This window comes from Anolis sagrei, chromosome 5, assembly GCF_037176765.1.
Source record: "Anolis sagrei isolate rAnoSag1 chromosome 5, rAnoSag1.mat, whole genome shotgun sequence".
Lineage (NCBI taxonomy): Eukaryota > Metazoa > Chordata > Lepidosauria > Squamata > Dactyloidae > Anolis > Anolis sagrei.
The window spans coordinates 162,364,830-162,387,403 of NC_090025.1; the positions used below are offsets into that span (position 1 = coordinate 162,364,830).

The window sequence follows — 22,574 nt, forward strand, 5'->3', positions numbered from 1 at the left end:
ATACCCACCTCCAATATAATTGGAAATATGTAGAAGTGTGATATCAAGTAGGCTGACTTGGGACATTTACTAAAAGTACATATAGAGAGAAGTCCCCGATGGTGCAGTGGGTTAAACCGCTGAGCTGCTGAACTTGCTGACCGAAAGGTCATCAGTTCAAATCTGGGGAGTGGGGTGAGCTCCCACTGTTAGCCCCAGCTTTTAGCTACTTAGCAGTTCGAAAACATGCAAATGTGAGTAGATCAATAGGTGCTGCTCCAGTGGGAAGGTAATGGCACTCTTTGCAGTCATGCCAACCACATGACCTTGGACGTGTCTATGGACAACGCTGGCTCTTGGGTTTACAAATGGAGATGAGCACCAGCCCCATAGTTGGACATGACTGGGCTTACTGTTAGGGGAAAACCTTTACCTCCACCTAGAGTTTAATAATGATGACAGTTATATATGTGATTCCTTTTGGGTTTTGATGAATGTGTGAGGGTAAGCACTTGCCAACAATATACTTGCTGGGTACACACATCACAATACACGTTGGGCATTGTTATGCAGGAAACTCTTTGAACATATCAGTTATGTAAGTTTTCTGGGAAAAGCTGGAAAACTTTCAATTTCTTTAAATAATGTTATCTGATTTACTAATATAAATGTTATATTCAAACACATCCAAACTTTTATGCAGGAACTATTTTATTGGAATCTTTGTAATAATGTAAAGAAAATAGCATATGCTTCATTTATATATAACTGATAAAAGGGCTGTACCTGAAAAGAGCATACATAAAGATATGGTCGAGATATATCTTACATCACGTTTCTTTTGTTGTGGTATAATTGCAGGATAACCATTACATTACTCTCTACATGACTTAGTTCCATTTAATCTGGTTCAATGCAACTGTTTAACTATTAACTTTTGCCACTCTACTCAAAGAAAGGGATGGTTATTTTTTTCAATAGGAGGGTATAGATCTGTCATTGACCTGTGGGTAAGTTGGCCTAGATTTTCTTGGTTGGTTGTTTTGACTAACATAGCTAGACTTATACATTTATTTATTTATTTATTTATTTATTTATTTATTTATTTATTTACAGCATTTCTACCCCACTCTCCTCACCCCCGCAGGTAACAATGGCAACAATTCGATGCTACAATAATTACAATTATAATAACAAAATAAAATCATACAATACAATAGACTAAAACAAACATTAGTTATGCAATCGTAAAGCCAGTTCCATTGTAACAATTGTATGGTCCAATTCCATGTACAGGTGCCATTATTCCACTAGCCAAAAAGCCTGGTTACACAACCACGTCTTCAGTTTTTTCCTGAAAGAAAGGAGGGAGGACGCTGGGAAGCGAATACCACAAGCAGGGGGTCACTGCTGAGAAGGTCCTGTCCCTCGTCCCCACCAGTCGTGTTTGTGAAGCTGGTGGGACCGAGAGCAGGGCTTCCCCGGTGGATCTTAGACTACGAGGTGGAACGTAGAGGGAGATGCGTTTGGACAAGTAAGCTGGGCCTTATATACTCATGTCGTACATGAGTATATATGGTATATGAAAAAAATCCTACTTGTATATAGCTGTACACGTAGAGTTATTTCAATTTTTGGTGGAAGCTCTGTAACCAATTCCACATTTAGTTCCTTTCCATGACTGAAGGTGGTATAATAGGCAGCACTTTAATTATACAATGATCCTATTTCAGTCACAGAGTTTTAGAGAGTTGTTGTTCAAATGCCATTGTTCTGCTTTTGTAAATATCCCATGTTTCCCTGCTGCTTCTGTCTTCTTTTTCTTACCATAAATTTCTCTAAAAAGGAGAAGCATTGGAGTTTCTTGGTGCTTTTGGAATTTTCTATCTGGAAGCATCCCTATTCGTTAGCTAAATTGAATGTGTGCAGGAAGTCAGTCTTTCCTTCAAACATATTCCCTTTTCACATTTGTTAAAGGACAAGCAGCATTAGAAATTTAATAATTGTGTGTGTACAAGCTTCAGTGGCATTTTCTGAAAACCATCTATTTAAATTTGGGGATGGAGTACGATTATATGTCAAAACTATTTTCTTGGTTGATTTGCACCAAGGGGGCTCAGCAATGCTTCCTCTTCATCCTGGAAAGAAGTGACTAGTGGAGTTCTGCAGGGTTCAGTCCTGGGCCCAGTACTGTTCAATATATATAAATGACTTGGATTAAGGTTTAGAGGGCATGTTTATCAAGTTTGCAGATGACACCAAATTAGGAGGGATAACTAATACTCCAAAGAACAGGATCAGAATTCAAAATGACTGTAACAGATTAGAAAGCTGGGCCAAAACTAAAAAAAAAAAGAATTTCAATGAGGACAATGTAAGATGCTACACTTAGGCAGAAAAAAATGAAATGCTAAGATAGAGGATGGGTGATGCCTGGCTCAATAACAGTACATGTGAAAAAGATATTGGAGTCTTAGTGGACAACAAGTTGAACAACAGTGTGATGCAGCAGTCAAAAAAGCCAATGGAGTTTTTTGTCTGCATCAAAAGGAGTATAGTGCCTAGATCAAGGGAAGTCATGGTGCCTCTGTATTCTCTTTGGTTAGATCTCACCTGGAGTACTGTGTCCAGTTCTGAGCACCACAATTCAAGAGAGATATTGACAAGCTGGGAGGTGTCCAAAAGAGGACAACTAAAACGATCAAAGGTCTGGAGACCATGCCCTATGAGGATCATCTTAAAGATCTGGGCATGTTTAGCCTGCAGAAGAGAAGGTTGAGATGAGACATGAGAGCTATTTAGAAATATGTGAAAGGATGCCATAAGGAAAAGGAAGCTAGCTTGTTTTCTGCTGCCCTGGAAACTAAGACTCGGAACAATAAGTTCAAATTACAGGAAAGGAGATTCCACTTGAACATTAGGAAGAATTTCATGGCTATAAAAGCTATTCAGCAGTGGAACTCTCTGCCTTGGAATGTGGTGGAGGTTCCTTCTTTGGAAACTTTTAAACAGAGGCTGAATGGGCATCTTTCAGGGTACTTTGATTGTGCTTTTCCTGCACAGCAGGGGATTGGACTAGAATGGTCCATGTTGTCTCTTCCAACTCTATTATTCTATGATTCTGAGTTTAATTCCATGCTGAATGATCGAACAACACAATTTTATAGATAATAACAATACCCAATTAAGATTATTACTTTTAGTCATTTTTATTTTCATACTGTCTTTATGACCATTTCTTTTCATTGTTTGCTCTTTTGTTTTAAGAATGCTAAATATCTATCTTGATTTAAAACAACAAAGAAAAAACATATTCTTTTTCAATGAGCACAACTCGATACATTCTCAGGATTACAGAGTAGATCATGCTAGGGCAAATTTAATAACTAAAATGAATATTACACAACAATTCTTATTGGTCACAGGCACATGGGTTGTCATCATAACAAAAATCAAGAATAACAGATTTGAGGTGTATTTCAATTGTCATCACTTAGCAAGCAAAGCTAAAGACAATGAGAAAGCAAGGGTATCTTGAGCATACTTTAAAAGTGTTCAAGTAGAGTGTTTGCATAGGATCACTCACATTCTTCAGCCATTTCCCATTATGACATGTATTTGCAGCCTAAAAGAGTTATATGCATACTCCCACAAATAATAAACACATAACACTAAAACATTTGCCAGCAGTTATAAACCTAGTGCACGAAAGCACCCACATTTCTGGTGTTATATTAGCTTGTTCCAGTTTAGGAAGAGAATATAGGCACCATAATAAGCCCTTCCTCTCTACAACCTTCAACACTGTAGTATCCTTATCACTTGCCAGTATTCTTTGGGAATGGGGATGGGTAATTACCACAAAATATTATTAAACAAAACTAAGATATATTTGCAGTATGAACATACACCATGTTCACATGGATCCTACTGATTTGCTACTCAAAGTTGTATAAAGCTCATTTCTCAAAAGACAGGAAAATCTACAATGTCACAATAGTCAGGAATCAGGGCATACAAAAAACCAAAACAAACCAAAAACATATTTCATTTTCCTCTGGCTGCATGAGGTCAACTTCCTCCTACGTTTTGCAATGCAAATAGTGGGTGTGCTGAGAGATAATCTGAACACTGATTCTGTGATTTGCCTGGCCTCTCAGATGGTGTTTCAAGGATATCTAAATGGCTTTTGAAATCAATAAAACTAAAATTAAAGTGCTATATGTATACAGTAAAAACTAAATATATGCTTTACTCCTTTAAAAAATAAAACACCTCACTCAGTCTTAAAGTTAGCTGCTGCAAGAAGAGTTTTTGTGCCACCATTGGTCCAAGCTGATTGGAAATGTGTACAGCTCATTTCTGAAATAGGCAGAAATAATTTCCTCTGATTTACTTTTGGGAGAAAAGACAGTATAGTTGAACATAACTACTAATAGCTAATGTTATGATTGTGAAAAACTATGTCAGTTACATGGGGACAGGGAGATTTCTTCTGCTGATGATAAAATGTAGTATCCTTGTTCAAGAATTCACCGGATCACAGGACCTACATAGTTTGCAGGAAACAGACCGAGTTGTCCATGTAAAGATCCTTTCCACCAAGAGGCGTCAGAGCTGTCCAGGACTTCTATCACGTCCCCTGTGCAGAACCCGAGCTCATCACACTCCGCTGCCTCAAAGTCATACAAGGCACGGACCCATCGCGTTCGCTAATGCCAAGGAAGACAGAGGGAAGTGTCAAACTGCAGCTGCAAACTTTACAGATCTCATAATATAAAATGCTTTTAATAAGCTACTAATGAACATTACAGGTCAACTTAACTGCACAATAAAAATGTCCCCCCCCCCCCAATAATTGCATTCTCCTTGCATGTCCACCTCCAAGCTTTATAAATATACCCAGAAACTAAATATCGGATGCTTGAGAAATGTATACTACGTTCCCCTGACATTTTTGTGTTAGCCCCTTTCTCAGTTTGTTACCTTATTACTGTCAACTGTGAGTACATTTGAAAAAAAGTAATTTGTACTCCATTATTTAACCAAAAAGGCCGCTCAAGCTGTTTACAGAAATCAATACTGACAAGCCCTGCCTCCTAGCATAGTGATTCTTGGGTTATCTGATGTGGAGGACAAGCATTTTTCACCCTCAAATGTGATGGAGATAGATACAATTTTCGTGCCCATTAGCTACAACTGTTTCTTTTATGGAAACTCGCTGTAGGCTGGTTCATGGATAGTATTGATCTAGAAAACATGAGACACGTGAGATGGGATTTGATGTGTATGTAATGCAGCAATTGAACTCAGTTCTGAAAGCGACTGTATTCAGGTTTGCATTCCAGTCTTCTTGTGGGTGTGTTCTTTATTGTTTCCCCTAATCTTTCTCATGTTGTCTCTTTTGTTGCTTTTTGAACATCCATCCTTCTTCCGTCCCCTCAAGGCAAGTGAGATCATCCCCAGCTGCCTTTCTGGTGGCAGATGGGAGAAGGAAGGGCCACCATGGAGAGCAAGATGCTGACACTTCAGCAAGTCAAGTCTGCTTCAGTCCCCTCAAGGCAAGAAAGATGGTTTCTCAGCAGTCCTTCTGGCATAATCCAGGGGCACTGCATAAACTATTAAATTGGAACTGTGTCACAGTGACATCTTCAAAACTGGATAATTATTCCTTTTCCACTAGAGATCTTAAAACCCCATTCCTGATGAGCAACATACATTTTGCATAGCATCCCTTTTGTTTCCAAGTGAAATATGCAGAATATATTTGAACAAATCTTCCCTGACTCTATCTCCCACCCAAAACAATATCAGATCCATGCAATACCTGTGGCTGTTGTGCTGGATCAGTGTGTCTCCTGAACATAGATGGTGTGCTTGCTTCTCCAAGGTCTTGTTGGACTTTATGCCCATCTTGAATATCCAGACTCCAACCACGCCTGTCCTAGAAAGTAAGTGGAATAATATAACAATGTATGTACTCCAAGATACATCTTCGTCATTCCGAATTTATCTTTATTGGATTGTTGGTTTATTGGGGCCGTGGTAGCACAGTGGTTTAAACTGTTAGCTACAGGAAAGCTGCTGACTGGAAGCTGGCAGTTTGAAGCTGCAAGTCAGAGTGAGGTCCTGACAGTCAACCCTAGCTTCTGCCAACCTAGCAGTTTGAAAGCATGCAATGTGAGTAGATCAATAGGTACTGCCTTGGCGGGAAGGTAAAGGGGCACTCCATGCAGATATGCCGGCAACACAATCAGAGATGTCTATGAACAACTGACTCCTCAGCATGGAAAAATGGAACAAAAGCATCTCCCCACAGCCAGAGTTGAGCGTTGCCTCCAGATGCCAGAGATGGAAAAAAAAGGGAAGGCCTTTACCTTTATCTGTGTTGTGTGAAAGGCACTGAATGTTTGCCTCATATGTGTATTGTAATCTGCTCTGAGTTCTTCCGGGAAGATAAAACGGAATATAAATAAAGTGTACTATTATAATTATCATTGTTGTTGTTGCATTTTCTTAGATGTCATTTTCAGCTGTGTTTTTCAATGTGTTTAGACTCTTATGAGGAAGAATGGAATACAAAACAGATCAGTAATAATAAGATCAGCTCTCTGGAAGCATTTGATAAAGTTCCTATCGTCAGCGAGCTTAGAGAATTTGCAGTGTGTAGAGACATTGTTATTTGTATAATTAAAGAGGTTTCAGTTTGAGTTAGAAAATGGGAAATTTCTTTCCAGTGTTTCCTTGAGGCTGAAGACGCTTTAATTCTTGTGAAATTATTATAATCCTAAGTGAAATTCTTGTCTACAGTCAGGAGTTCTCTGCAATTAAAGAAGTCTGGCGCTAACTTGCATGCCTGGTTGTCCATACAATTTTCCATTGCTGTTCTAATATTAATATGTAATATTAATTAGTCTTTAAAGCAACAAAATTGAAATGCATCCCTTCCAGGTGTGGTGCAATGTCTCTTTAAATCAAATATTCTTTTATCACAGATGCATAGTATTTAATAGGCAGATGCTCCTGTGTTTGGGAGTGCTTGTCTACAATGCTATGTTGGAATGTGGAAGAAACCTTTGGATTCTTATCAGTTTGCGAGTTTACATTATATTAATTGCAAAAACAGACATTAGACTAGGTAGGTCGTTTATGTGCCAGCTACCAGTTAAATCAGTTGCTGGCTTAATTCATCCCTAAGAAACAGTAAACAATTTATGCAGGGAAGCCGCATAATCAGAGTTGGAGAACCTTTGCCCTTCAAATTTTTTCGCCTGATCCTCATACAATCTTTTGATATTGGGTGTGTTTGCTTGTGATCCTGGAAATTGAAGTCCCACCAAAATCTAGAGATTCAAAAGCTTCCCCATCTCTGTATTAAATAATTTATCTTCATTGAGAATACAGTTAGGCAGCTCTTGGTGCTCTGTAGACCAAGGGTTGGAATTGTGCAAACTCCAATTGTGGTTGGAGTGCAGTTCTCAGCATCCTCCACCATCAACACTGCTGTCTTACAGTTATTGGGATTTGCAATCCAATAGTATCTGGAAAGCCTCATGATATGTACTTCAGAACTAAGTTGTCTTTACATGACACTTGAGGCTGAAAGCTCTGATCGAAGATTGGCAAAGATTGTCCAAAAATGCTGAGTCTCACATGGTTTTGACAGCTCACCTTGACTTTTGTTTTGTAATGTAACCAGGACAGTGTGTATTTGGCACACTGTGCATTCTGAGAAGTAAGCAGAAAGGATCTCTCTCTCCCCCCCCCCTCCATGTACACACTTCTAATATTTTGGGTTTACAGAGTAAACTGAGCTTGCGAGGGATATTGCATCATGAATTTCATGAAGGCAACATGAGGTCCTTTGAGATACTGCAGCTCCTTAATACCACCTCTTCAGGTAGAACTGGAGGATTAACAGACAGCAGATTTGTATTGGATAAATAGGAAGTATAGAAGGGTTACAAAGGGAAAATGCAAAAGAAAGGTAGCTGTGTTTGGGCTCCCAACTTTTCCTATCAGTTTAACAGTGAAAGATGAAGCCCTCAGTGGCACAACGGGTTAAACCCTTGTGCTGGCAGGACTGAAGACCGACAGGTTGCAGGTTCGAATCCGGGGAGAGGTGGATGAGCTCCCTCTGTCAGCTCCAGCTACCCATGCGGGGACATGAGAGAAGCCTCCCACAAGGATGGTAAAACATAAAAACATCCAGGCATCCCCTGGGCAACGTCCTTGCAGATGGAAAATTCTCTCACACCATAAGCGACTTGCAGTTTCTCAAGTCGCTCCTGACACACGCACACACACACACACGTGAAATATTTAATTCTAAAGCTTATACAAGAGGTAGGGAATTTTTCACTTATTAGAATTCCAGTGGCTTTAATAATTTTGTAAGTGATAAAACTTTTTTTTAATAAAAAAAAAAAACAACAACCCTTGTTCTTCTGTCATTTATAAGGTTTTTCCATAATTCTCCATTCTTTAAAACTCAATTATGAACAGGAGTGGCAGTACTGAAAATTGTATAATGCCATCTCATCATTGAGTTTTGCCATCCCATAATGGTTTAATCTATATATGTCCATCTTGGTTCATTTGCCATTTAGAACAAGGGTAAGGAGCATGCAATTCTCCACATGTACTGTAATTCTCATCTTACCTCCAATTGGTCACAATGGGTAGGGCTGCAGATTGTTGTCGTCCACCAACATCTGGGGGACTATGGATTCCCTTCACCTTCTGGTGTAAAAGCCATGCATTTCTGAAGCTCTCATTTCCTTCCCCTGCTCTAGCATATTACGTTTATTTTTGTCTTTTAACATTTTTTTTCATGTCAGTTCTCTGATGCTGGTACTATCAAGATTGGAGTGAGGGAGGCATTCAGGTGAATGGCAGAAACCATTATAAAGTGAAATGTGTTGGCTTTTGTCAATATATAAGAGTGCAACATTTGTCAGAAAGATTGGTGTAACACAGCTGTCCTTTAAAGAAAGCCAGGCTATATAATAGCTGCTGCTCACTGAAAAACAACGAATGCCCTGTAGATCATCCAACGTCCTTGTTTGTAGCTCTGAAAATATTTTCCAATTTCCTTTTACAAAATGTAACATTTCAAACTGTCCCTGAAGGTTTCTTCCCAGCATTTTAGCCAGCACAAAAGGTCAGTGTAACTCACTATAGATAGGTATGTCACTGCTTTCTTGCTACACGTGTTACAAGCAAGTCAAGCTGAGTTTGTTTTAAAGGATACGTATGTGTGTGCGTGCTCTATTTATTTTCCTCCTGGATGTTACCACATGACTCATATACATAGCTGGCATTGTTTTATGGAATTCAGCTTCTTCCCCTTTCTTTACAGGAAGTGCTGTTATGTACACACGGTGTAGCAAACACTCCAACCCATAGATATGATATACTGTAGTTTGTGGCAATCTAGAGGATTTCTTCCACCATCTGTTACTCAAGGGATATTTCCGTATCCAAAATACCAGCCAGAACAGTAGTTCACAAGCATAATTCAGTAGTCAATTGTCCAAATGAAATAATTTTCCCACTGTCAGAGGCTAGAATCTTCCAATCTATTAACTTCCTCTTGTTAAAATTTGTAGCAGCAAAATTTGATATTTTCAAATCCAGGAAACATATTCAGGGTCTGTCATATTGGCAATTCAGGAAAACAATACAAATTCCACAATATAGTGATATTAAGATCTGTTGGGGAGGCCCTTCTCTCAGTCCCACCACTGCCTCAAGTATAGTTGGTGGGAACAAAAGAGAGGGCCATTTCGGTGGTGGCTCCCTAAAAAAATTAGATTAGCCCCCTCCCTTCAGGCCTTCCGGTGAGTCTAAAAATATAGCTCTTCAGACGGGCCTTTGATCCTGAGTGATCCATGGTCAACATAATGAATCATTGATAGTACTGGCCTGCACTTTCATTGTTACGACAGATAGCTGGCTAACCCACAGGTTCTACTGCATTTTAGGAATTTTATAACTTTATATTTTTATCATTTTATTGGTGAGATTTTTATGTGCTGTTGATTGTACTTATGTTATTATATTAATACTTATGTGTTGTTGTCTGTATGTGGCACCTGGAGTGCTTCTGTGAGCCACCCGAGTCCCTTTGGGGAGATGGTGGTGGGGTACAAATAAAGATTCATTATTATTATACCACAAAACTCAGGAAGTTTTATCAAAATAGGACTTAATCCCCACCCCTCAAGAAGTGACAGTATATCTTGACAAATTAAATTTTAAATAGTCCAGCACTTATCTCTTGGAAAAAACTAAAATAATATTATATGCCTATGTGTATCCTTAGGAGCCCTCATTGGCACAGTGGGTTAAACCACTGAGCTGCTGAACTTGCTGACTGAAAGGTCACGGGTTCAAATCTGGAGAGTGGGGTGAGCTCCCGCTGTTAGCCCCAGCTTCTGCCAACTTAGCAGTTCGAAAACATGCAAATGATCAATCGGTACTCCTCTGACGGGAAAGTAATGGTGCTCCATGCAGTCATGGCAGCCACATGACCTTGGAGGTGTCTATGGACAATGCCGGCTCTTCGGCTTAGAAATGGAGATGAGCACCAACCCCCAGAGTCGGACACGACTGGACTTAATGTCAGGGGAACCTGCCTTAGAAAGAGGCTGTTAGCTACATACAGGACAAGGACAGCCTGCATCTGTAGTCAAGTTATTTTTCTTTACTAATGGAGCTGACATTTTATTACTTGTCATTGTTCTTTGTAGCACCAGTGTGGTGCAGTGCTTTGAGCATAGGAATTGAACTCTGGATATCAGGATTCAAATATGCACTCAGCCATGGAAATTCACAAGCTGACCTCAGGCAAGTCACTCTTTCAACTTCAGAGGGAGGTGACGGGAAACCACCTCTGTAGAAATCTTGCCAAGAAAACCACTTGATGGGTTTGCCTTAGGATTACTATAAGTTGGAAAAAATTCTAAAGCAGCCTTTCTCAACCTGGCGGTCAGGATCCCTGAGAGAGGGACGGGAGGGGGTGTCAGAGGGGTTGACAAAGACCATAGAAAACACAGTATTTTCTATTGGTCATGAGGGTTTGTGTGCCAAGGTTGGTTTAATTCCATCTTTGGTGGAGTTCAGAATGCTTTTTGATTTTAGGTGAACTATAAATCCCAGCAACAACAGCTTCAATGTCAAGGTCTATTTCCCCCAAACTCCACCAGTATTCACATGGGCATATTGAGTATTCATGCCAAGTTTGGTCCAGATCCATCATTGTTTGGGTCCTTAATGCTCTCTGGATGTAGGCTATAACTCCAAAACTCAAGGTCAATGTCCACCAAACCCTTCCAGTATTTTCTGTTAATCATGGGAATTCTGTGTGCTAAGATGTAATTGAACCAAATTCCACCATTGGTGGAGTTCGGAATGCTCTTTGATTGTAGGTTAACTATAAATCTCAGCAACTACAAACCCCAAATGACAAAATCAATCTCCCCCCAACTCCACCAGTATTCAAATTTGGGCGTATTGGGTGTTTGTACTAAATTTGGTCCAGTGAATGAAAATACATCCTGCATATCAGATATTTACATTACAATTCATAACAGTTGCAAAATTACAGTTCTGAAGTAGCAACGAAAACAGTTTTATGGTTGAGGGTCACCAAAAAATGAGGAAGTGTATTAAGGGGTTGCGGCATTAGGAAGGTTGAGAAACACTGACCTAAAAGTACACAGCAACAACATTTGACTCACGTGGTCAAGAAGACAAATAGGCCTGTGACTAAAATTGTCATTTTGTCATTGTGGTTTCCACATCTTTGTCTAATGAAGAAGCCAGCGAAGCTCGAAACCTGGCATTATGCATTTTGTGCATTTTGGGTGGTGAGTAAAGATATCACTTTTTGCGGATTTTGTAGTATTTTTCTGCATGGTCAACACAGGTACCCATGAATATGTTTCCAGCAAAATGTCATTTTTCCACATATACTATAATATCTGGGCAGCACTAAGGCATAGCATAACCTCAAAAATGCCTTGGGTGACACATATAGTCCACTGGCCACATTTTCCTCATCTCTGATGGTAATAGTACAGGGATTGTTACAGCATATACAGCTCTAGGCAAGAAATAAGACTCTTTTAAAACATATCTTTAATCCATATTGGGCAAGATTTTCAGCATTTTAACAAATATGTATCTCTACCCTACATTGCACATTCGCTGGAGGGGAGCACAGATGACAGGATTGCACAATTTGTATTTATTTTGGTTTAAAACGTGTTCTGAACAGCACACTGGTACAGAGGTGTGTTATAATTATTTGGAGCCGTTGCTTGATTTGATTGTTATTCCAACATCATGTAAAAACAAACAGAGTTAGTGTCTTTAAACTTCTAACATAGATGGCAGCACAGCTCCTGAATGAGCAGGTTTCATCCCTAGTTGATCACTACTTATGTTGACTAGGGATTATATGGTGGCTTGAGATGATGGGGCCAACAGATCTGGAGAGGAAAGGCTGGTAAACCCAATTTTGCTCTTATTATCTTACCTGCTTATGCTGCTTAGATGTAAAGTGAGTCACATCTTTGTACTGCCCTGATGCACCTGTTTCTTTGATGGGATGGTGAACAGCTTCCTTTTCCTTTTTGCTGTGAAAGCATACTTCCTGGGAAGAAAAAGGAGACCTTTTGGTTATGTTTTGAACTCTTTTCTAGGCAGAGGTTAGAAGTGTGAACTTTTTGGACAACATCCCAAAGTCCCCCAATAAGCACGACCATCTTCTTCTGCCATCTGAACAAGCGCACCTGGGCAGCTGTGCTGAAAAATCTTGTGTATTCAGACTTTTTACCACCACTTCAGATGGGCAGCAATTGACAAATACTGCTTTACCAAAACTTAAATAATATGGGCTTACAGCAATGTTCGTTGGACAATGTTGTGAGTTGCAAATCAAAAAGGAACTTTTCCAAATTATAGAAATTACTTGCAAACAAGAGTATTTGTAAGAGTTTCTATTCTAATATCAATATTTCATCAATCCTAAGACCTCACTGATTGTAAGACACATAGTTTCAGTACCACCAATAGGAAAAAAGGCATATACATCCATTTACATTCACACAAACACAAACACACACATACAGAGAGAAAAAGGAGACAGAGGGAACCTGTGGCTCTAAGATGCACCCTGCTTTTAGAGATGTTTCTATGGGGAAAAGTTGTGTTACAATCTAGGAAATACAGTATTAATATTTATGTTTACAGTATGTTTGGAATATATATGCTTATGATTTGGTCTGTGTTTTGCATATATAACATAATAAGAAAAGAACTACAATAAGAAAAGAATTGTAATACTTTACATGCAGCTAGTTGTGCCACTTTACTAAAATAGGAAAAAACACATGGTGGTAATGATAGGTCATTCTTCTTTGTGTTTTCTTAAACCCAGAGGTAGGTGCTGGGACTTTAAATACATTTTGACTTTACTACATGGAAACTGAACTCATGTTCCTGAACATATGAGTCAGTGTGCCTCTGTTCTTTTAATCAACTCTACTTTTTTAATATATAGTTTTGCCTAAAGCCCTCCAGAACTATTCCTCCTGATACTTTGTTCTTCAGGAAATGCAAATAGCTTTTTATATTTAGTGTTCAGGTACAATGCTTTGTAAATTTCTAATTATTAGTGCTTTGCATGTTATTTCAAAACTAAATTTAAGGTTTACATTTTCATAGCAACTGAACCTGCAAATCTTCTTCAATCCTAGCAAGTCAGGAAAATATGTGAATCAGAGTGACTTCTGTGTGTGCGCGTTCAAAGTCACCTGTTGATTTATACAGTTTTCCCTCGCTGCTTCGTGGTTCGCTTACAGCGGACTCGCTGTTTTGCGGGTTTTTGAAAATATTAATATAAAATATAAAATATTTACGTCCAGTGGAGGCTAGGGACACCAGAAGTGCGGTGGCCCGATGCGTGGCGAGGAAGGCCTACCTCCCTGGCCTCCACAGACCCTGGAAGTGCGGCAGCCTGAGTTGCGGCGGGGAAGGCCTTCCTCCTTGGCCTGCTGCTGCCTGTGTGTCTCCGGAGGCTCTGCTGGGGTCTGTGGAGGCCAGGGAGGCTAGGAAGGCGCCCTTGGGATGGGTCGGGAGGCAGGTAAGGAAGCGTGGGTAAGAAAATAATATATAATATATATAAAATAATGTATAAATATTAATATGGCATCCCTACTTTGCGGATTTTCACTTATCACGGGTGGTCCTGGAATGGAACCCCTGTGATAAGTGAGGGAACACTGTAACTACCTCGTGAATTTCATTAGGTTTTCTTAATCAAGGAATACTCAGAGGTGGTTTTGCTAATTCCTGCCTCTAAAAACAGCCTACAGCATCTGATATTCATTGGCGGTCTCTCATCCAAGTATTACTGTGTAATTTAGAGTTCACAATCAGCTTTCCTTCCTGGTTGTGGGGTTGAATCATCTCTTGGATTCTCTCTTGCACTGTTCATGTGAATATTATTATTTTTAAATCCAGAAAAAGGGATGCTTGTAACATAATGAACAATTTAAAGTCACTTGCAGCAACAGTGGGAACAGTATTTTCGTCTAATGGGTGAAAACGCTATTTCTAGCCATATCCAGCTTTGAACAGTCTGTATTAAGCATGTTTCGTCCCATCATACTTATTTCTGACTCAATCTTCTATCTTTTGTTAATGTTTCATGCCAGTACTTGCCTTTCTAGAGAAGCACAGTTCTTTGCAGGCTACAACAGTACCTTAAAAATGGATAATTGAGGGATAGGAAGGCAGCACTGTGATTGCCAGATAGGGAAGGGCATCCGTTCTCCTTTTTTGAACAAATATACTGCTCTTCCCAATACAATGTGGGCTATAAATCCACTGCTATTATAAGCACATGGCTTTGTATGCCTTTATCCAGCAATCACATCCTGGTAATTTAATATTAGTCTAGTTCCTGGTAAAGCCGGGCTTTGGTTACTGTAGTTACCGTGTATGTACCTTGTCAACATTGTACCTTGGCAATGGTTGGCAAACTTTCATCAGCTATTTCCTCATAGTTCTGGCATAGACTGAATCAGGATGCTAACAGTCTGGAGATTTCAGTACTTTCTAATATATTTTGCAGTGTGTTTTCTTTTTCCTTTGGTATTTCTTTCACTCTCATAACTTCAATGATCTCCTTTTATTTATTGTAGATTAGAAAGGAAGATAGGAATAGGCTTCACAATGAAATATTACCTGCAGTTCTAACACAAAGTGTTCTCTCTGACTTGTCACTAACACATACAAAAAGGTCTCTTCTCATTTTTCGGTGCTGTCTTCGGTTTTTTTTCTTCTGCAGCATTTTGGATAGTGTATTGTATTTTGCGTTTTTAAATTAAACTTATTGAACATACAGAAAATGATTAACAGTCTCAAATCATGCAAGGGACTTCTACAACATCAAGCAGTACTTAATAAATTAATAGAATATATTAATAAAATGACTATGTCAAGTGTTGGACATCTCTCTCTGAAAAACATATCTCCAAATAAATATCTTTTTTAGGATTGCCAGGAAGAAAGCTAGCAGGACTCTGTACTTTTAACAGTTGCATAAGAAGGAGGAATTTCAGCAGGTATTTTATGTTAACTTGTGTGATAAGTAGTGCCTTCTAATATTCTCCTCTCCTCACAATCATTAAAGACACAGAAGACATATTGAAGTTGGCAACCCAACTCATGATCTGTATCATTTTCCCTCAGTCTCTTTCTTAGTATATATCAATTTTATGATATTAATATTTTCACTCCAGAGTTCAGAGATGTTACTTTTTTGGTTATAGTTCCCAGAATCCTCCAGTCCCAGTCAACAAGACTGGGTATTGGGATGATATGCATTCTGTTTTTCTTAGTCCAGATTGAACGGATCAAATCCAGTTCTGTGAACACTTCTCCGTTTTGATCCTTCATACCTTGGATGATTGCAATTCATTTCAGAAGGTAAAATCATATTCCAGCCAGGGAACCCATCCTATGTCTTTTTATTCCTATACAGTTTACTTTGTTCTTTCTGTACTTATCTTTAGCATCTATTACATCCCTAATATATGGCAGTCTAATAACTATATGGAATCTTCAAACACATATTTGTGATGTGCAGGGGTCTCTCACATGTCTGCTTTAGTCTACATTTTTCAGTCTCAGCTGCTGTTCAGGCTGTATAGATAAATAATATATTTATTTATTTATTTCACAGTTTTCTATACCGAGCTTCTCAACCTCATTGAGGGACTCAGCCCGGTTTCCAGCCATAAAAACATATACACTCATTAAAATATCATATATCACAATTACAAAAACAACTTTAAAAACACTATATATAAAACTACAGTGGTCAGTCGTCCTATTAAGATGGATCTACATCAACTTCCATCCAGGGTCCTATGGTGTTGTCTCATTCATCGAAGGCCTGACTCCACAGCCACGTCTTCACCCATTTCCTAAATGTTAGGATGGATGGGGCGGTTCTGGCCTCCAGAGGGAGAGAGTATACCTTCCCAACAGTTGACAATAGAAAATGGGACAACCTGCTATAAGGTGTCTTTATGCTATCACATAGGAGCGAAGTAACAAAATCTTTACAGACCTATATGGTAACAGGGCTTTTGGCCAGCATTAAGGAAGTGAGGGTTTTCCTAGCAAGATACAATGTTTCCTCACTTATCACTGGTGTTACATTCCAGGACCACCCACAATATATATCTATATCTATATCTATATCTATATCTATATCTATATCTATCTATATCTATATCTATATCTATATTTATCTATCTCGCATTCTGGGGGTGAGGCAGAAGTGAGGAGAGATTTAAAGGCACTGCACACCTAGCTATAACGAAGGGGCTATAACGCTGTGATTTACGTATTGCTTTGTATCTCCTCTCTCTCGTTTTTATGATTGGCTACCTCTCTCCTGAGGGGGAGGGTGAAACCCCCTTCCACACTTCATTGTTGCCAGGAGGCAAAAACCTGTGAAACAGCGAGTCCGCAAAAAGCGAACCATGAACATTGTAGTATCAAGACTGAGGCAGCACCATCATCTCTGAAGAGTGTTAAGGGGTGGGAGGAGTGAAAATCATGTCCAGCCCACAGCATTCATTTCCAAGATTGCTATTTCATGCAGCTAATTGTGGTAGCTATCAGAACATAATGAGTCTTTCACCTCCTGAGATCTCAGTAGACATGGATGGGAGATTAAATCTTATGTGGGTGGGGAAGCAATGTCTGTACATGTGTTTGGGGAGAAACGTCTGTGTATGAGTATGTATGCAAATATATGGTTATATAATCTCTAGCAAACACTGTGCCATAACTGGGCTTAAAGGAGTGTTCATTCTATGTCTATGTGTCTGTGTGCATCTTTAAGTTGCTATTGACCTATGGTGATACCATGAATTCCATATGGTATTCTTAGGCAAGGAATACTCAGAGGTGGTTTTGATAGTGTCTTCTTCTGAAATATAGCCTAAAGCACCTGGTGGCCTTCCATTCAAGTACTAACCAGAGACAGACCAAGATCAAATGGGATCTGGTACCTTTAGGGTATTTAGAAGGGAAAATCAGGAAGACGACCATATCTGATTCAAAATGAAGATGTGGTTCTTAGCTGGATGTTTTATTAAAGGCTGATTAGAAGATACCAAATTAATTAAGATCTTGAGAATAGCATATAAGATTGGTGGGTAATTATACCGTGGGAGCAGACCATGTAAAAGCTGATAAATTAGCCAATGTCATAGCCAAAGTCACTTCATTAAATTTTCTAATGACATGCCTCCAAACCAACACTCTGAACTTTTTCACCTTGACTATTATAAAAAAGAAAGAAGGAAGGAAAGAAAGAAAGATCCTTAAGGGTACCTGCTCTTCTTGCATAATTTCCTCTCGCAGGATGATCTGTGTATGTTTGGAGATGGAAACAGTCTTGTAGTATTCCACGAGCTCATTTAATGACTGGAACTTCTCACTCCACAAAAAGTAGTTGCCCTTTGCATCTTTCATCACTTTAAAGTGCTGGACATCTACTTCATTCCTGGACATCGAGGGGAAATTAAAATGTATTGGCAATAGAGTTCCGCTTATGTCATTTTAAAATGGCCCTATTTTACTACTGCTGTTCATCTTGCATGAACAATACGAGACAACCCTTGTATCTGTGGGGGATCTGTTCCAAGGTCCTCTGTGGCTACCTGAAACTGTGGATAATAGGAAACTTTATATTTTGACTATACTATGGAAGCATACATTAGAATTGCACTGGGGATCTTTGGGAAGCCCTCAAATACTTCTGGGAAGAACAGTTTTTAGATTGTAAATGAAACTGTAAAAATAGAATCTGTCTGTAAGGATGTTGTACTATAATTAGAAAGGGACATGTACATGTGAGAATGTGTTTGTTACTAAAATTTCAAGTGATTAAGGCAGAAATAAACAAAATGTGGACCTAAAAGATGACATGTGGTTCACTGGGCCTTTTTTGGTAGCCCTAAATCTCTTCAAACTCTCCGAACAACCCTTTTTCTTTCTCCTGTCCCAAAGATACTTGCTTGAAATGTCTATTGTTAAATCCTCCAGAACATACTCACCTTTTAATCCATCTACCTGCACTGTTTTAACTTTTTTTTTAAAAAAATTGTAAGTCAAAACCAGAAGTGGTTGAGTTTTGGGACTTCTTAATTAATTGTCTCTGTGGGTTCCCATATGATGCCATCGACAAAATGGTCCCCAGACTCACTGCACCCCCCAATTCCTGGTTTAGCAACTGTAATATTTGCTTGGTTGCTTTTTAGTTAAATAAATATACTAATGCCTGCCATACCTTCCCATTACTGGGGCCATAATTCTGAGAGGTGGGTAGGTATCATATTCCAGGTAGGAAGAGGGGCTTTAACACCTCCTATAGTCTCTTCCAACTGGAAATACCCCTGTCCCAGTGCTATTTGCAAAGAGAGAGATAGGACCAATTGGATAGGGTTAGAGCTCTTCAGAGAGGCCCATGAAGATGCAGGGGTTTGAATGTTGGACTATGACTCTGGAAACTAGGGCCTGACTCCCTGCTCAGCCATGGACATCTACTGGGCAACCCTGGGCAAGTCACAGCCTCTCAACTTCAGAGGAAGGTGAAATAAATCCTCTTTGAATAATTCTTGTCAAGGAAACCTCATGAAAGTTTTCACCTTAGAATCAGAAATGACTTGAAGGAACAAACCAGTAACAAAGGTTAATAAGTCTGTGAGGAGGTAAATGATCAGCCAGTTGCCTCTTTGGTTAAATGAGATAAACCCTCAAGGCTGTTTTAAATTCTTCCCATCTATAAGAGAGGACAAAGTTGGCAATGACATATCTTCAGAATCTGAAAGTATAGCTTTTATTTCCCTAGCGTGTAGAGCCATGCCATGCTGACAGGTGGATTCTGGCAGTTGTTGTCTAGAAAAATAATTTTCAAACTATGTGTCCTTGGCATTTCTTATTCTAATAAGCCATTACAATACAGTGTATGGGAATTCAGACTAATTGCCACTATAAAGCCTGAATAAAGAAGAATCGTAGCCCTTTTACATAATTGGACATAGTTAAAGATAAGAGAGGAACTGGTTTTCTTAGTTTCTGTGTTGCCAAACACAGGAGGGAAAGCCCCTGATCTTCAAATCTGCATCCTTTATTCTAGACTGATTGCTAATTTAGATATGATTTGATCGTCATTTCCTTTCTTCCAGTTAGATCACACGGAAGTGGATCACTTATAGGACCAACAGTACTCTCACAGATCACCGGGGAAGCTGCTTACTTCATCTTCACGTGCAAAACCAAAACCAAATAATTGCAGAAGTCTTCCCACTCACTTTCTAGATATGATTTCAAGAGCATTTGTACATTTTTCAATGATCTTTTTGTATCTTAAAATAAGTTTCCAAAGTATCTGTGTTATTTCCTGCAGCTTAAAAGGATGGAGGAAGAGGAAAACCAAGGATTGTGGTGTCACCTTTACATAGTTCTTATTTTAGCACGCGCTTTTGTAGATATAAACCTACTTCTTCAGGTGCAATACAGTATATTTGGGCAACTAACAGTATATTTTGGCCTTCAACTCCCAGAAATCCTAACAGCTGGTGGGATTTCTGGGAGTTGTAAGCCAAAACACATGGGGACCCACAGGTTGAGAACCACTGTTCTAGAGCATTCAGAATAACTCTGTGGTCAACGTCTGGTGGAAGTCAATTATAGGGTCACACTGGAGGACCCACAGACTTCTAGAAAGAAGAATTAACTAGACAATTATATGTCCTCCAGAATGATTCTATTGGAAGTTAACCACAGAGTTGCACTAGAGGATCTAGAGATTAGTAGAATCAGAGGTTTTAAAAAAGCATTGAATAATGGTGCAGATTCGGCCACCAATCCCACCCTCCCCTCCACATGGTACCCACCACAATTTTCTATTATTTTCCATGTAGGAAATGTAGTTTTCTGTGCACAAAGGTACATATCACACATGCATTTTTTAGCCTAGAACATGTTCTAAAGTGTGAATTTCCTTTGAAAACTGTACAATTTTGACAATTTTTTCACAGTGAGGAGGGAAATGATAACATTAATTCTTGCCTTCAAGAACAAAATATATGATGCTTCAAACCCCATATGTTTTATTATCACTGCTGTTTGGGGAGGGGTCCATGGACTCATTTTGCACTGAAGTTAATGTACTTGTCGATACTTTTCATGGCTCGCTGCTCACAATTCCCATTTCCACTTCCCAGCGACTTTGAGTATGCATATCTTCTAATTTGGGATGACATTTCACACCATTGATGACACGGATTGGAGTTCTTTCCAAGCTTATATCATAAAGTCTGGGTGGTTTTTAAGGCTTTGTGGCTTTTGCTGCAACAGAGCTAATAATCTGAAAGGTCAAATAAGAATGTTTCAAAAGCTCTGTATTGGCCCCTGCTGTTTGCACCGTTCTGCCATTTTAAAACAGTGGTTTCATTTTTAGAAATTTTAGGTTGCAAACTTAAGCATGCTCATTTAATCATAAGCTCTGCTAAACACAAGAGGGCTTAGGTCTGAGTTTTTCAAGGTGAGACATTTCTATACACATCCTCCTCCCACAAAATCAAAATGGAATTTACAATATGGTGTATTAAAACTCAGAAAAGTACCACAGAAATAAGTAATAACACAATAAATTGTGATAAAAGAATAAAACATTTTCTTTGTGTTACTGAAGTTATAAGAGGGTGGTTAAGCTGGTGATTGGAAAAATGTCTTCTGAATTATTTTATTGGGCAGATTTTATATTATAAACCGTCTCAATATATCTTTGAAGGTAAACAAGTAATTGAAAATAACTTGGGAATCTTTTGCAAATAGATACAAAAAGGTATACTATTTTTAGTATACTATTTTTAGATGCCTGCAAGTGGGAGACCTCTTCTCACTGCATCAATCTTTCTTTAGTGCTAAAAAGGAAGACTAGAAGTCGCAGGTACCTGACAGAGATGGAGAAGTCACCTGGGGAGTTCTGGCTCGCTCGAACGATGAAAGCACCCACCACCTTATCCTTGAGCATATTTTCAGCCTTATGACGAGACACTCCTTCATGGAACCAGCTGCCAAGCGTTGACAGAAATCAATGGAGTTGGCATTGAGAAACAGGTGAGAAAGGAAAATAAATCAGAAAGAAGATTAGCAGTAAGCCAGGTAAAGAGACCAAATACAATGGGAAGAAATGCCCATGACTCATTCTATAAAACATTCCTTGGCTACAGAAAAAGATTTGATTCCTTGATTCCAATTCATTTCCAAAGTTTATACAAGTTTGGAATGTGATAGTTGGAGTTCATGTATGGGCCCCATCTACACTGACTATTTAATGCTGTTAGAAGCTAGCTTCAAACTGAGGGAGCCAGGCAACAAACTCCTGCAAAAGTGTGCAAAAGAAAGCTCTCCATGCACATCTGTGGTTTGTGTAATTACCACCCAGGTCTCAAACTGGTTCCAGAATTTCCAATGTAATCATCTGGACTGCAAAACCACTTTCTTTAATACTGGTTTGAAATTGCATTTAATGGTCGGTGAAGATGGGGCCATGGACATATGTACACATAAGTCTTTGCAAATTGTGCAATATATGGTATAATTGTGCACCCTATATTCTGCGTTGTGACTGCATATTGCAGTTGAGCATCAAGTATTGTGCATTGCACCATGATTCCTAGTTATTGGCATGGCCTATGAGGTTTTGTTATTTTGCTTGGGATTTGCACAGTGCAGCTGTGGCATATGTCCACATGTGAGTATTTATGCTATGCTAAGGGGATGTTAGACTAAGGGCATTGTGTGCAAAATTTTCATTCTTTTGGCACAGAAAATGTCATGATTACTTTATGCACTGAAAATGATATTTTATTTGAGGAAAATTCATTTTTCTGTACAAAACACGGCGAATATGAATTTTTCATACAATAAGCCATAAACTACATCATTTTCTGTGGTGGAAAAACCATTTTCTGTGCAGAAATTATCACTCT

General features: G+C 39.0%; 1 protein-coding gene across 3 annotated transcripts in view; it reads right to left on the reverse strand.

The window, feature by feature from the left end:
* Positions 1 to 1,100: 1,100 nt before the first annotated feature.
* Positions 1,101 to 22,574, reverse strand: part of GRAP2 (GRB2 related adaptor protein 2) — a 71,798-nt gene continuing 50,324 nt past the window's right edge. For all 3 annotated transcript variants that reach the window (XM_060777088.2, XM_067469190.1, XM_067469192.1), the window contains exons 4-8: positions 21,534 to 21,653; positions 17,905 to 18,076; positions 12,524 to 12,640; positions 5,807 to 5,923; positions 1,101 to 4,691 (exon numbers count right to left, since the gene is read on the reverse strand). In XM_060777088.2, the coding sequence (XP_060633071.2) occupies positions 4,512 to 4,691; positions 5,807 to 5,923; positions 12,524 to 12,640; positions 17,905 to 18,076; positions 21,534 to 21,653 (706 nt within the window). In that variant the 3' untranslated portion in view covers positions 1,101 to 4,511. The remainder of the gene's footprint in view (positions 4,692 to 5,806; positions 5,924 to 12,523; positions 12,641 to 17,904; positions 18,077 to 21,533; positions 21,654 to 22,574) is intronic.